At 41.1% G+C, this 14,272-nt stretch overlaps 1 protein-coding gene across 3 annotated transcripts in view; it reads left to right on the forward strand.

Annotated features, from left to right (window-relative positions):
- The window catches only part of PRKCI (protein kinase C iota), an 85,437-nt gene that overhangs the window by 14,549 nt on the left and 56,616 nt on the right, over positions 1–14,272 (forward strand). For all 3 annotated transcript variants that reach the window (XM_526377.8, XM_016942293.4, XM_063806394.1), the window contains exon 2: positions 443–564. In XM_526377.8, coding sequence (XP_526377.3) covers positions 443–564 — 122 coding nt within the window. The remainder of the gene's footprint in view (positions 1–442; positions 565–14,272) is intronic.

Genomic DNA, 14,272 nt, shown 5'->3' on the forward strand with positions numbered 1-14,272 from the left:
ATTTTTTTTGTTTTCTTTTGTTTTTATTTATTTTTTTGAGACAGTCTCCTCTGTTGCCCAGGCTGGAGTGCAGTGATGTGATCTCAGCTCACTGTAACCTACACCTCCCATGCTCCCCACCTGAGAAGGATCCTCCCACCTCAGCCTCTGGCTAATTTTTTTTTGTATTTTTAGTAGAGACAGGGTTTCGCCATGTTGCCCAGGCTGGTCTTGAGCTCCTGGGCTAAAGTGATCTGCCCAGCTCAGCCTCCCAAAGTGCATGAGCCACTGTGCCCAGCTTGATATTTTAATTTTTACTTGAATGAAATCATTTACTGAAAGCAATACATGTTGATACACACACAAAATTACTGAAGTTCATCAAATTGTCAAGCATTCAGTAATATATAGAGCATTATTATTTTTAATCATTTTCAAACTTAAAACTCCTTTTCTTTTTCAGGGATATCATGATAACACATTTTGAACCTTCCATCTCCTTTGAGGGCCTTTGCAATGAGGTTCGAGACATGTGTTCTTTTGACAACGAACAGCTCTTCACCATGAAATGGATAGATGAGGAAGGTGAGTGGTAAAGACAGGGCTGCCTGTGTAAGCATTTTAAGATCTTATTCTATCATTTGTTCTAAAAATATAATGAGTCCTAAAAAGTTTAAGAGGAAAGACTATTAGAAATTTGATGCCATTCTTGTTTTTTCTTTAAGTATTTAAAAGAATACTGAAGAGCACAATCTTTTTTTTGCCCCTTTTACGCCAAAATGATGTGAAATTAACTTGACTTTTTTTTTTTTTTTTTGAGATGGAGTCTCGCTCTATCGCCCAGGCTAGAGTGCAGTGGCCTAATCTCGGCTCACCACAACCTCCACCTCCCGGGTTCAAGCGATTCTCCTGCCTCAGCCTCCCAAGTAGCTGGGACTACAAGTGTGCACCACCATGCCCAGCTAATTTTTGTATTTTTAGTAGAGACGGGGGTTTCGCTATGTTGGCCAAGCTGGTCTCAAACTCCTGACCTTATGATCTGCCCACCTCGGCCTCCCAAAGTGCTGGCATTACAGGCGTGAGCCACTGTGCCTAGCCTAACTTGACTTTTTTAAGCATAAGGTAAGCATCTCATCAAATAGTGTGATGTTTTACTTTAATTTTGTTTTTTCTTTGAATTAAATTTTTATTTTTTATTTTTTAAAGACAGGGTCTTGCTAAGTTGTCCAGGCTGGTCTCCAACTCCTGGCCTCAAGTGATCTTCCCATCATGACCTCCCAAAGTACTGGGATTGCAAGCAGGAGTCACTGCATTCAGCTTCACTTTATTTTTTAATTAAAATTTTTTTTTTTTTGAGACAGAGTCTGGCTCTGTCGCCCAGGCTGGAGTGTAGTGGCATGATATCAGCTCACTGTAACCTCCGCCTCAAAGGTTCAAGCAATTCTTGTGCCTCAGCCTCCCAAGTAGCTGGGATACAGGGGTGCACCACCACACCCAGATAATTTTCGTATTTGTAGTAGAGACGGGGTTTTGCCGTGTTGCCCAGGCTGGTCTTGAACTCCTGGCCTCAAGTGATCTGCCCACCTAGGCCTCCCAAAGTGCTGGGATTACAGGTATGGGCCACCACACCTGGCCCCCAGCTTCACTTTAATTTTGAATATGTGTTGTCTTATATTTTAATTTAAGAGATTACCTATTTTTAAGCTGAATATTACCTTAAAGAAAATATTGTGGAATGAAAGTGATTTTGACAATCATTATTTCAAAGTAGTGGCAGAAACCTGATACCTCAGTGACTTGTACTCAGAAAACATTTATCATATATGTAGGCTTACGCCTGTAATCCCAGCACTTTAGAGTCTGAGGTGGGAGGATTGCTTGAGGCCAGGAGTTTGAGAACAGCCTGGGCAACATTGTGAGACCCTGTCTCTACGAAAAGTTTTTAAAACTTAGCTGGGTGGTAGCGTGCACCTGTGGTCCCAGCTACTTGGGAGGCTGAGGTGGGAAGACTGCTCGAGCCTGGAAGGTCAAGGCTGAAGATGGGCCCTGATTGTGCCACTGCACTCCAGCAACAAAGCAAGCAAAGCAAGACCCTGTCTCAAAAAAAAAAAAAAAGAAAAAGAAAAAGGAAAAAAGAAGCAAATATCTGTGTGCTGAGGACAGACATTTCCTATCCTCAAACCCATAATCTGATAGGGAGATGGACACATGTGTAACAAATGTGATAAATTCTGGAACATAAACGCATAGGGGCCTTGAGGAATACAAAGGAAGACACATCTATAATACATATGCAATGTTTGACCTAAACCTGTAACAGAGTAAAAGTTTTTGAGGTAGAGGAGGTGAGGAGAAAACCATATAGGCTGAAGAAGAATATGTAGAAAGGCACAGAAATGTGAAGAACATGATGAGTGAAAAGCAGTAATTCACTATATCTGAAGTAGGAAGTGGTAAAGTATGAATTGGCCTACAGTTTTAACAGGATCCACGGGTGAGTTGTATGAATACAGAAATTTGTTTGAGAAGCATGAGACTAGATCCCCAAGAGCTTTGCAGATCACATTAAATTTTATTTTACATGACTATTGTGGAAGTCTAGTTAAAAGGTACCCTAAAGAAAGGGTGGGTTGGGGGTGAGGGATAAAGGCCTACATATTGGGTACTGTGTACACTGCTCAGGTGATAGGTGCAGCAAAATCTCAGAAGTCACCACTAAAAGAACTTACTCATGTAACCAAACACCACCTGCTCCTTGAAAACCTGTGGAAATAAAAAAAGAGAGAAGATACCCTAAATATACTACTTTTTTAACAATAGTTTTCGGTTAATTGTTATACAAATAAAATTTCATTTTAAGGAATGTCATAATATTTAGCTCAATATTTGGGATCATTTCTATCTTCCCTGATATAAAGAGCTCTGGAAAGTCATTATTGAAGCTCCAAGCTATAGGTAAACAAACACATTCTCATTTTTTAAAACAGTGTTCCTGAAGTAATTCATGTTCACTGTTCAGGAAAAAAAGTAGTGCAAAAATTTATGAAATGTAAAAAGAAGCCTCCTGTTTTTCCTTTTTTCTCTCTCCTCCCTCACCAATTCCAATTGTAAGAGAAGAATAGTTTAGTATGTATCCTTCTATATATTTTCTATGCATTTGCAAACATGTATGTTTCTATAAATTCTTTATTAACAGTTTTATTAACATGACAAATGACATACAGCTGATATTTTGCAGTCCTGGTGGGCATGGGGAGCTTGGAGCCCAGTGCCACCCACCCTGGCCCTCCATGGCCTTAAAAAAAAATTATATGGGGCCGGGCATGGTTTCTCATGCCTATAATCCCAGCATTTTGGGAGGCCGAGGCGGGTGGATGACCTGAGGTCAGGAGTTCGAGACCAGCCTGACCAGCATAGTGAAACCCCATCTCTACTGAAAATAGAAAAATTAGCTGAGCGTGGTGGCGGGTGCCTGTAATCCCAGCTACTAGAGAGGGTGAGGCAGGAGAATTGCTTGAACCTGGGAGACGGAGGTTACAGTGAGCCGAGATTGTGTCGTTGTACTCCTGCCTGGGCAACAGAGCGAGACTCCATTTCAAAAAAAAAAAAATTATATACAAATCGTTATGCAGTGTTTTCCTTTATAGTATGCGCTGGACATTTTTTCATTTCAGTGTACTTCAATTTGCATCATTACTCTTTTTTTTTTTAGTACTGAATAGTATTACATATTATAGATGTTTCATGATTAATCCCTTATCGATGGACATTTGGACTGTTTCTAGTTTTTCACTACCATAAACAATATATAATGAACATTTCTTTTCTTTTTCTTTTTTTTTTTTTTTTGAGACAGTCTCACTCTGTTGCCCAGGCTGGAGTGCAGTGTCTCGATCTCCGCTCACTGCAACCTCCTCCTCCTAGGTTCAAGCAGTTCTTGTGCCCCAGCCTCCTGAGTAGCCGGAATTACAAGCGTGCAACACCATGCCTGCCTAATTTTTGTATTTTTAGTAGAGACGGGGTTTCACCATGTTGGCCAGGCTGATCTTGAACTCTGGCCTCAAGTGATCCACCCGCCTTGGCCTCCCAAAGTGCTGGGATTACAGGCATGAGCCACCACTCCCAGCCTTATTTATTTATTTCTCTTTTAATACAGAGGCTGGGTTCTCACTATGTTGCCCAGGCTAGTCTTGAACTCTGGCCTTAAGTGATCCTCCTGACCTAGCCTCCCAAAGTGCTGGGATTACAGGTGTGAGCCACTATGTCAAAACATATGTATATCAAAACATCATGTTATATACCATAAATATAATTTTTGTCCATTAAAAAAATTAAACTAGTTTTTTACACAACTACATGAAATGAGAGGATTTTTTCATTCTTGCCCTTACCAACCTTAGATATGAATCATTAACATTTTTAAAGATCAGTAAGTGAAATGCTAACCTGGTATTTTAAATTTTGCATTAAGAGGAAAGTTGAGTATCTTTTTGACCTACCCGGTCACAAAGATAGTTTAAATATGGTTACTTATAAATGTCATGACTATCTCACAATATGTCTTCAGCCAGAAAATGAGACTATATATAATTTAGCACAGTGTGCAATTTATGCTTAGCATTCAATAAAATGCTTCTTATCATAAATGAATATTCTTATTTTAATCCTGATCATTCCATACCATTTATTTGCTGATTAGAGTTGTTTTTCAGTCAATGATTTTCAAATTGCAGCACACATAGGAATCACTGGATAATGCTTTTTATTAGACGTACTTAGTTTAGCGATAGTCCATTAAACATTTTTATAATACCTTTGTATTATCCTTGCCTGGAGAGTTCTGTTCCCAGATTGTCACCTGGCTGTCTCTCATCATTCAGGTTTTAACTCAAATGTCATGTCCTCCAAGAAGCCTTCCTATCTCCATTCATTTTGTACCTTCTTGCCCTGTTTTTTCTCTTGGGTTTTTTTTTTTTTTTTTTGGTATGGTAGAGTGTAAGCTCCATGAGAGCAGAGGTCTTGTCTGTTTTGTTCATGTTGGAGCTGCAGTGCCTAGAGCAATACTAAATAATACTATGCTCAAAAAATATTTGTGGCTGAGTGCGGTGGCTCATGCTTGTAATCCCAGCATTTTGGGAGGCCAAGGCAGAAGGATCCCTTGAGCCCAGAAGTTTGAGACCAGTCTGGGCAACATAGTGAGATAGTGAGACCCTGTCCCTACAAAAAAATTGTTTTTTTTAGTTAGCTGGGCATGGTGGTGCACACCTATAGTCTCAGCTACTCAAAAAGCTAAGGTGGAAGGATTGCTTGAGCATGGGAGATCGAGGCTGCAGTGAGCCATGATTGTGCCACTGCACTCCAACCTAGGCAACAAAGCAATACCCTGTTTCCAAAAAAAAGATATATGTGTATATATATATTTGTGAGTTGTACAAAAGGCTAGCAGCAAGCCTTTCCCTGGTTTAATTTTGCTTCGGTTATTGGAGACTTAAGCATTGACAGTTACTGTTTATTCTGTTTTTTTTTTCTTAAAGTAGCATATTTTAATTAACAGATGCACATAGTAAATTAACTTTCTGATGAAACAGTCTTATTATAATGCATTTCATACTTCTCTCTCCCTAAGTAGCTATTAAGTTTCCGAGTTTTCTGGGGAAAGCTATGAAGCTCTAGGCTTTGTCTTGTTCAAGTAAAAGGTTAAATTTTTCATTAAGGTCTGTTGATTCCCATGCGATCCTTCTTACCTTGCTTAATTCTGATACCAATCTTTTCTTAATTTTAGGCATACAGAGCCAACAGTAATTATTTTTAAGTTACTTTCAATTAGTTTTCAGTTGTAATTTTGTCACCTTTGTTTTTAATCATGTAGGCATTGGGGCATGTCGGTCTGATCTGGAGGAAAAAAATTCTCTAGGATCAAAGACAGGACAGTCACTTGATTTCTCTGGCATATGAGAAGTGCTGTTCCTCAAGCCAAACATTTAATTGTTGGGATTTTATGTTGGAGCAAGTAAAGATCTTAAGCTTACTTCATCTGTTTAAAGAGATTTAAGACAACTGCCCTTTTTCCTTGTACTCAAAACCAGTCTTAGTGATTTGTTTTACTGTGGAAAAACTGGTTTGCTTAATCTAACTAAACATTTTAGAATGAGTAGTAATTTTGTAACCATCATGCCACACTCCTCTTTCTCATAAATTCTTGTGTAACAAAGTGTGGGACAGGGAATGACAAATGTGACTTTATTTTTTTAACAAATGTAAGTTTTCAGTTCTTTTTTTTAATTTTTAATTAACAGATAATAATTGTATATGTTCGTGGGATACAGTGTGATGTTTCAATACATGTATATGTTGTGGAATGAAAAAATCAGGGTAATTAACACATCTATTACCTCAAATACTTATTTCTTTGTGGTGAGGACATTTAAAATCCACTCTTTTTGTTATTTTGAAATACACAATACATTATTATGAATCGTAGTCACCATGCTATGCAATAGATCACCAGAACTTACTACTCCTGTCTAACCACAACCTTGTACCCTTTAACTGGCACCTCCTTTCTCTATCTAACCCACTCCCTCCAGCCTCTGGTACTCTCTACATGTATGAGTTCAACTTTTTTAGATTCCACATATCATGTGGTGTTTGCCTTTGTATGCCTGGCTTATGCTTATTTCACTTAGCATAATGTCCTCTAGGTTCATCCATGTTGTTGAATATGACATGATTTTCTGCTTGAGGCTGAGTAGTATTCCATTGTGTGTATATGCCATATTTATTTCATCCGTTTATCCATTGATGGGCATTTCAGTTGTTTCCATGTCTTAGCTATTGTAAATGATGCAGATGCTACAGCGTAGTTCACCTTTGTTTTGAGAGAGAGAGAGAGAGAAAAGGCCTCATTCTGTTACCCAGGCTGGAGTGTACTGATGCAATTATAGCTCACTGCAGCCTCAACCTATGGGCTTGTGAGATCCTCCCATCGCAGCCTCTTAGCTACAGGTGTGTACCACCATGCCTAGCTACTTAAAAAAAATTCTTTTGGCTGGGTGCAGTGGCTCACACCTGTAATCTCAGCACTTGGGGAGGCCGAGGCAGGAGGATCACCTGAGGTCGGGCCAACATGGAGAAACCCTGTCTCTACTAAAAGTACAAAATTAGCTGGGCGTGGTAGTGCATGCCTGTAATCCCAGCTACTTGGGGAGGCTAAGGTAGGAGAATTGCTTGAACCCGAGAGATGGAGGTTGCGGTGAGCCGAGATCGTGCCATTGCACTCTAGCCTGGGCAACAATAGCAAAACTCCGTCTCAAAAAAATTTTTTTTGTAGAGACAGGGTCTTGTTACATTGTTGCCCAGGCTGGTCTTGAACTCCTGGCCTTAGCCAGGAGTTGAATTCAACCAACTCTTTGGCTGAATGTGTAGCCAATGCTACTTCACCTATTTAGATAGCTGTATTATGGCTCCAAACCTGAAAACTGAAAAATTAATATTAACAGCCAGGCATAGGGCTCATGCCTGTAATTCCAGCACTTTGGGAGGCTGAGGCAAGAGGATTGCTTAGCCCAGGAGGTTGAGGCTGCAGTGAGCCAGGATTGCACCACTGCACTCTAGCCTGGACCACAGAGTGAGACCCCATCTCAAAAGAAAAAGAAAAGACCAGAAAAGAAAAAATTAACAGCACTTAGAAAAGGAAAGCTAAGTACCTCCAAGCATATCTAGTTTTGTAACTTATATAGTTTTCCTTTATAATGTTAAAACATTATAATGTTATAATGTAAAGAACTTATACATTATGAATTATTTATTATACATTATTACAATATTTATAATGTAATGTAAAGAACTTCCTTTAACATTTCTTTTGTTTTTGTTTTGTTTTGTTTTGAGATGGATCCTTGCTCTGTCGCCCAGGCTGGGGTGCAGTGGTGTGATCTCGGCTCACTGCAACCTCGACCTCCTGGGTTCAAGCGATTGTCCTGCCTCAACCTCCCAAGTAGCTGGGATTACAGACACCTGCCACCATGCCCGGCTAATTTTTGTATTTTTAGTAGAGATGGGGTTTTGCAGTGTTGGCCAGGCTGGTCTCGAACTCCAGACCTCAGGTGATCCGCCTGCCTCAGCCTCCCAAAGTGCTGGGATTACAGGAGTGAGCCACTGCGCCCGGCCTCTTGAACATTTCTTATAGAGAAGTTCTGCTGGTGAGAAATTATTCATGTTTTTAATTTCACTTAAAAATAGATTTATTGAGGTATAATTGACATATGTATGTATACATAATATATATAATAAGTTATACATATTAAAACTTTACAGTTGGATGAGTTTTGATACCTAGGAACCCATCGGCACAAGCAAGGTAGAGAACGTATCTGTTATCCCCAAATGTTTCCTTGTCCTAAGCAGTGCCTCACTCCTGCTCTTTTGTCCTCAGGCTACTACTAATCTGCTTTCTGTTACTACAGATTAGTTTGCATTTTTTAGAATTTTATATGGATAGAATCATCATATAGCATGTACTTTTTGGTGGGATGTGTGTATCAGTAGTTCATTCCTTCTTATTGCTGAGTAGTATTCTATCCTGTGGATGTACTACAATTCATTAATCTGTTGAAGATCATTGGGATTGTTTTTGGTTTTGGCTGTTTTAAATAAAGGTGCTATGAACAGTCATGTACAAGTCCTTCCTTGTATGGAAATATATTTCCATTTTTCTTGAGTCAAACCTAGAAATAGAATAGCTGGATCATGTGGTAGGTATATATGCTGCTTTTATAAAATGGAAAAAGAAGATTTTGAAAAGGAGATGAGATGGGGCACTTCATCCCAGGCACATCCTTGGGCAGATGGTTTTTAGTAAGGAATTCACATGGAAGTTGAGGATCAGGAAATTGATTCCTTTTAAAAACTGTCTATGCCTGTTAGTCCCTGAAAAGTTTTCCTGCACTCCAGGGGTACTGTATTCCAATTAGAAGATAGCTGACTTAGAGATGTCCCCAGCTACTTCTCTTAGTTCTGGCCTCTGCCCCAGCTCTGTTCTTCAGACGGACCTTATGCCCAGGAAATTCTGGCTGCCATCTTTTACACACCAGGCTGTCTGGAGGCCTGGGAGAAAAAGGAATTAGACTGAGGTTCACCTGGGAGAAACCCTTGGCAGTGGTGGAGTGGGGATGGATTCAGAAGTGAGGTATGATACTATAATATAATGAAAAAATGTATCTGCTATTCATCGCTGGTTCCTGACAGTGCCTAAAACCCTTGTTCAAGTAAAAGGTTAAATTTTTCATTAAGGTCTGTTGATTCCCATGAGATCCTGAGTAGTAGAAGTGAGAAGAGCATCTTTTGTTATTTATGATAAGCCCCTGCCAACCAAACCTGATTTTATGCTAATGAGGTGGCTCTTGGAGGATGGCTTCTGGTTGCCAGAGGAATCAACCATGTGGTTATCTCTAAGGTGGGACTTTCAGCCTACCTCCCCCTTATTTCTGAGGAGGGCAGAGGGGGCTGGAGATGGAGTTAATCACCAGCAGCCAGTGGTTTAATCAGTCTTGCTTAGGTAATGGGACCCCCTTAAGAACCCAAAATGTAGGGGTTCAGAGAGCTTCCTGCTCGGTGAACAAATCAAGGTCCTGGGAGGGTGGTACATCTGGACCCGGCTTGGAAGCTCTGTGTCCCCCCGTACCTTGTCCCATTACCTCTTCATCTGGCTGTTCATTTGTATCCTTTATAATATCCTTTATAATAAAGTGTTTTTGTAGCAAATTGTTTAACATGAGGAGGGGGTTGTGGGTGTAGGGGCCAGGGAAAAGCTTCCCCATTGATCTCCAAAGGTTTGCTGAAAAATCAACTCACAAGAGGCAGATTAATTGGAGAAAAGTCATACAGATTTTATTACATGTACACAGGGGAACCACAGAGATTACTCACCCCCCAATGGGGTTCGGAAGCATGTATAATATCCTGGCAAAACAGGTTATATGGCTGGTCCAGGTGCAGTGGTGTTTACAGCTAATTGATCACAGCCAGTTACAGATTTCTTTGTTCCTCCACTCCCACTGCTTCACTTGACTAGCCTAAAAAATTAATTAATTAAATAAAGCAGGTTATAGGAGAAGGGAGAAGAGGAATTCTGTTGTGAGGATTACTAGGAAGAATGAATGGATCAGGGAAAGGAGATTAACTTGTACATTATCTTGTGGAAGGATCTGTTCAGGTGTGATTACATTCTTGGTCTTACTGGGAGGGGAATGCAAAACAATTGTCCTCAGTGGGTCTGGATTTTAGGCGATAAAGGAACTTCAGAGAACGTCATTCTGACTGGGAGAAGTCAGTTGTAGGGGTGGGTGGTTGGGGGAAGTCAGAGAGACCCTGAGGTATTGGTTACTGAGTCCCAACATGGGAATGCCCAGTTTGTAGCCAAGTCAGACTAATTTGACTGATTTGTGGCTAATTTGAGGATCCACTACTTGCAATTAGCATCTGAAGTGGGGGGGTAGTCTGTGGGACTGAGCCCTAAACCTACGGGGGTCTGTGCTAACTCCAGGTGGTGTCAGAATTTAATTAAATTGTAGGACACTCGATTGGTCTCCACAGAGAATAGAAGCTTTGCTTCTGGAAAACTCACACATCTGGTGTCGGAAGCATTGTGAGTGGAGAAACAGTTTTTTATTTATGAGGCAAGAGAGGCTATGGGGGTCTTGAGGCGGTATTGGGGACCTTAGATGCTATCATCTGCTCCAGTATCTGGGAAGGTCTGTCCTCATTGGCATCCCGTCTCCAGTTGCCCTGTCTTCTTCCTCTCCCTCATAGACCACTGTTCACGCGGGATACACTTATGATCCCCACACTGTTTTCTCCTCACTCTCACTTCTCCATCCCTAGGCAATCACTGATCTGCTTTCTGTCACTATTCCATACATATAAATTACAAAATATAGTGGGTTTTTTTGTTGTTGAAAGACAGGATCTCACTGTGTTGCTCAGGTTGGCCTCCAACTCCTGGGCTCAAGCAGTCCTCCTAGCTGAAACTACAGATGCACACCATGACTCCTGGCTCAAGCACAGTGTTTTTGTGCTTTTTAATAAATGACATTATATATCCCATATTCTGAAATGTCTCTTTTTTCCCTGGATGTTATGTCTTTGTTTTTTTTTTTTTTTCTGACACAAATCCTTTCTTTGTCACCCAGGCTGGAATGCAGTGGTGTGATCATGGCTCACTGCAGCCTACCTCTCAGGCTAAAGCAGTCCCCCTGCCTCAGCCTCCCGAGTAGCTGGAACTACAGGAGTGCTCCACCACGCCCAGCTAATTTTTTTTTTCTTTTTTTTCTTTTTGAGACAGAGTCTCGCACTTGTCACCCAGGCTGTAGTGCTCGCTCTTGCCGCCCAGGCTGGAGTGCAGTGGCATGATCTTAGCCCACTGCAACCTCCACCTCCCGTGTTCAAGTGATTCTCTTGCCTCAGCCTCCTGAGTAGCTGGGATTACAGGCGCCTGCCACCATGCCCAGCTAATTTTTGTACTTTTAGTGGAAACAGGGTTTTGCCATGTTGGCCAGGCTGGTCTTGAACTCCTGACCTCAAGTGATCCGCCCGCCTCGGCCTCCTAAAGTGCTGGGATTAGAGGGGTGAGCCACTGGGCCCAGCCTAAATTTTTTATTTTATTTTTTGTAGAGACAGAGTCTTGCTATGTTGCCCAGGCTGGTCTCAAAACTCCTAAGCCCAAGTGATCCTCCCGCTTTGCTCTCCCAAAGTGTTAGGATTACAGGCATGAGCCACCATGCCCAGCAGATGTCTTGAGATCTGTTAATGTAGTTAGAGAACTAGTGTACCCTTTAAAATTTTTTTTATTGTAATTAAATATAAATAAGAAAATTTACCAGTTCAACCACTCTTAAGTGTACAGTTCAGTGGTATAAGCACATTCACAGTGTTGTACAACTATTAACAGTATCCTTCTGTTTCCAGAACTTTTCACCTTCCCAATCAGAAACTGTACCCATTAAACAATAACTCCCTATCCCTCCTTTTGCAGTCCCTAGTAACCTGTATTAAACTTTCTGTCTATGAATTTACCTGTGCTTGGTCACCTTTGTTTTTGTGTTTTTGAAAGATGATTGTGATTGGTAAATAACTCCAGGTTGGAAGTTTTTTTTTTTTTTTTTTTCTTTCAGTACCCTGTCTTATAGCTTGCATTGTTTCTGATGCAAAATCTGCTGTCAACTTCCTTTCTGTACGTGAAGCATCTCTTCTCTGGCTGCTTTTAAGACTTTTTTGTTTTGTTTTGTTTTGGAGACAGAGTCTTTGCCTGGAGTGCAGTGGTACAGTCATGGCTCACTGCAGCCTTGACCTCCCAGGCTCAAGCAGTCCTCCTACCTCAGCCTCCCAAGTAGGTGTGCGCCACCATGCCCAGCTACTTTTTTAGTTTTTTTTTTAAATAGAGATGGGATCTTGCTATGTTGCCCAGGCTGGTCTTGAACTCTTGGACTCAAGCAATCCTCCCACCTTGGCCTCCCAAAGTGCTGGGATTACAGGCGTGAGCCACTGCAGCTAGCCTTAAACCACTGTTTAATCCAGTGTTTTAAAATTGTTTTCGAGGGGGGGTTATGTCTATTCCTATTACTTCATCTCTCCTGATATGAATGTTGAGGCTGGATGCGGTGGCTCACACCTGTAATCCCAGCACTTTGGGAGGCAGAGGCGGGCGGATCACCTGAGGTCGGGAGTTCGAGACCAGCCTGACCAACATGGAGAAACGCCGTCTCTACTAAAAATACAAAATTAGCTGGGTGTGGTGGTGCATGCCTGCAATCCCAACTATTTGGGAGGCTGAGGCAGAAGAATCACTTGAACCTGGGAGGTGGAGGTTGCAGTGAGCCAAGATCGTGCCATTGCACTCCAGCCTGGGCAACAAGAGCAAAACTCTGTCTCAAAAAAAAAAAAAAAAAAGTTGAGGATGAGCGGCTTCATGGGATGGCATGTATTTCTGTAACCACTGACTTCCACCTCCCAGAAAAAGGAAGCAACAAGCCAAAAATTCACTACTGTTGTTATTGGGCCTGATAGTGAAAGGATGACCACCTAAAAATTATGGCATCCTTGGAAAATTTTTGCAAATCTGTATTTTAAGCAGTGTAACCCTTTACAGTAAGGGAGTACAGTGACTTTTGCAAGTGGTTTAGTGTTCTGACTGCATATCCAGAGGCAGGATGGCAGTACGAAGGTCCTAGTGGGAACAGAGAGTGAGAGTCTGTGAGTCTGTGGCTAACTCAGACGTCAGGGAGAAGAATGTGTGATACTGTCTCAGAGGTTGCCAACTTTGGTGTTAGGCTGTGTTCTTTGAAATGTGGGGCACTGAATTTAGGCATATACTGAAATAACTAAATAAAACAAGAGTTACATATATGTTTCATGTTCTACATCCTGTCAGGTTATCTCATATAAATAATTGGATTGTGAATATTTACCTAACTTTTTGAGGTCTAATGCCCTAATTTGCTTCTTTCTTTTTGTAGGTAAAGAACAACAGCAGCAACAAAAACAAAAACAGTAGATATATTGGGGGGGGAAAAACCTGCTGGTTAATATACAGATTTCGTTACCTTGAAGTTCACTGCACTGAACAATTCTCACTCTGGATGTATTCCTGCTCTAGGATGTCAATTTAGACTTTTGTAATAGAGTGGGCTTTGAGAAATAGCTTTTCTGCTCATTTTAGTTTCATGATGACTGCATGGAATGTTTTGCTTCACGCTTATGCATTGAGTTTTATCAAGCATTAAGCAGTTGGCCGAAACAGGTAATACTTGAACTAAAGACATTCAGTCCAAGAAAAACAAAATGGATTTGAACATACGTAGAATCAGTAACTCTTATTTTCATACTTCCTTATGGTTATTCAGAAGTGTTGGTCTCTAGGTACATTTTGAAAGCAAGTACTTGATCTGGCTTAGGTTTTAACTAACAGCAAGCAGATACTGGCCTGATAAAAAGATGATGTACAGCAAAAGTGAGATGGTTAGAATTGGCTTTTTTCTTTTTCTTTTCTTTTCTTTTTTTTTTTTTTGAGAGGGAGTCTTGCTTTGTCGCCCAGGCTGTAGTGCAGTGGCATGATCTCAGTTCACTGCAAGCTCCGCCTCCCGGGTTCATGCCATTCTCCTGCCTCAGCCTCCTTTGTAGCTGGGACTACAGGTGCCCGCCGCCACGCCTGGCTAATTTTTTTGTATTTTCAGTAGAGACGGGGTTTCACCATGTTAGCCAGGATGGTCTCGATCTCCTGACCTCGTGATCTGCCCAC

This window comes from Pan troglodytes, chromosome 2 (assembly GCF_028858775.2).
Source record: "Pan troglodytes isolate AG18354 chromosome 2, NHGRI_mPanTro3-v2.0_pri, whole genome shotgun sequence".
In the NCBI taxonomy this organism is placed as follows: Eukaryota; Metazoa; Chordata; class Mammalia; order Primates; family Hominidae; genus Pan; species Pan troglodytes.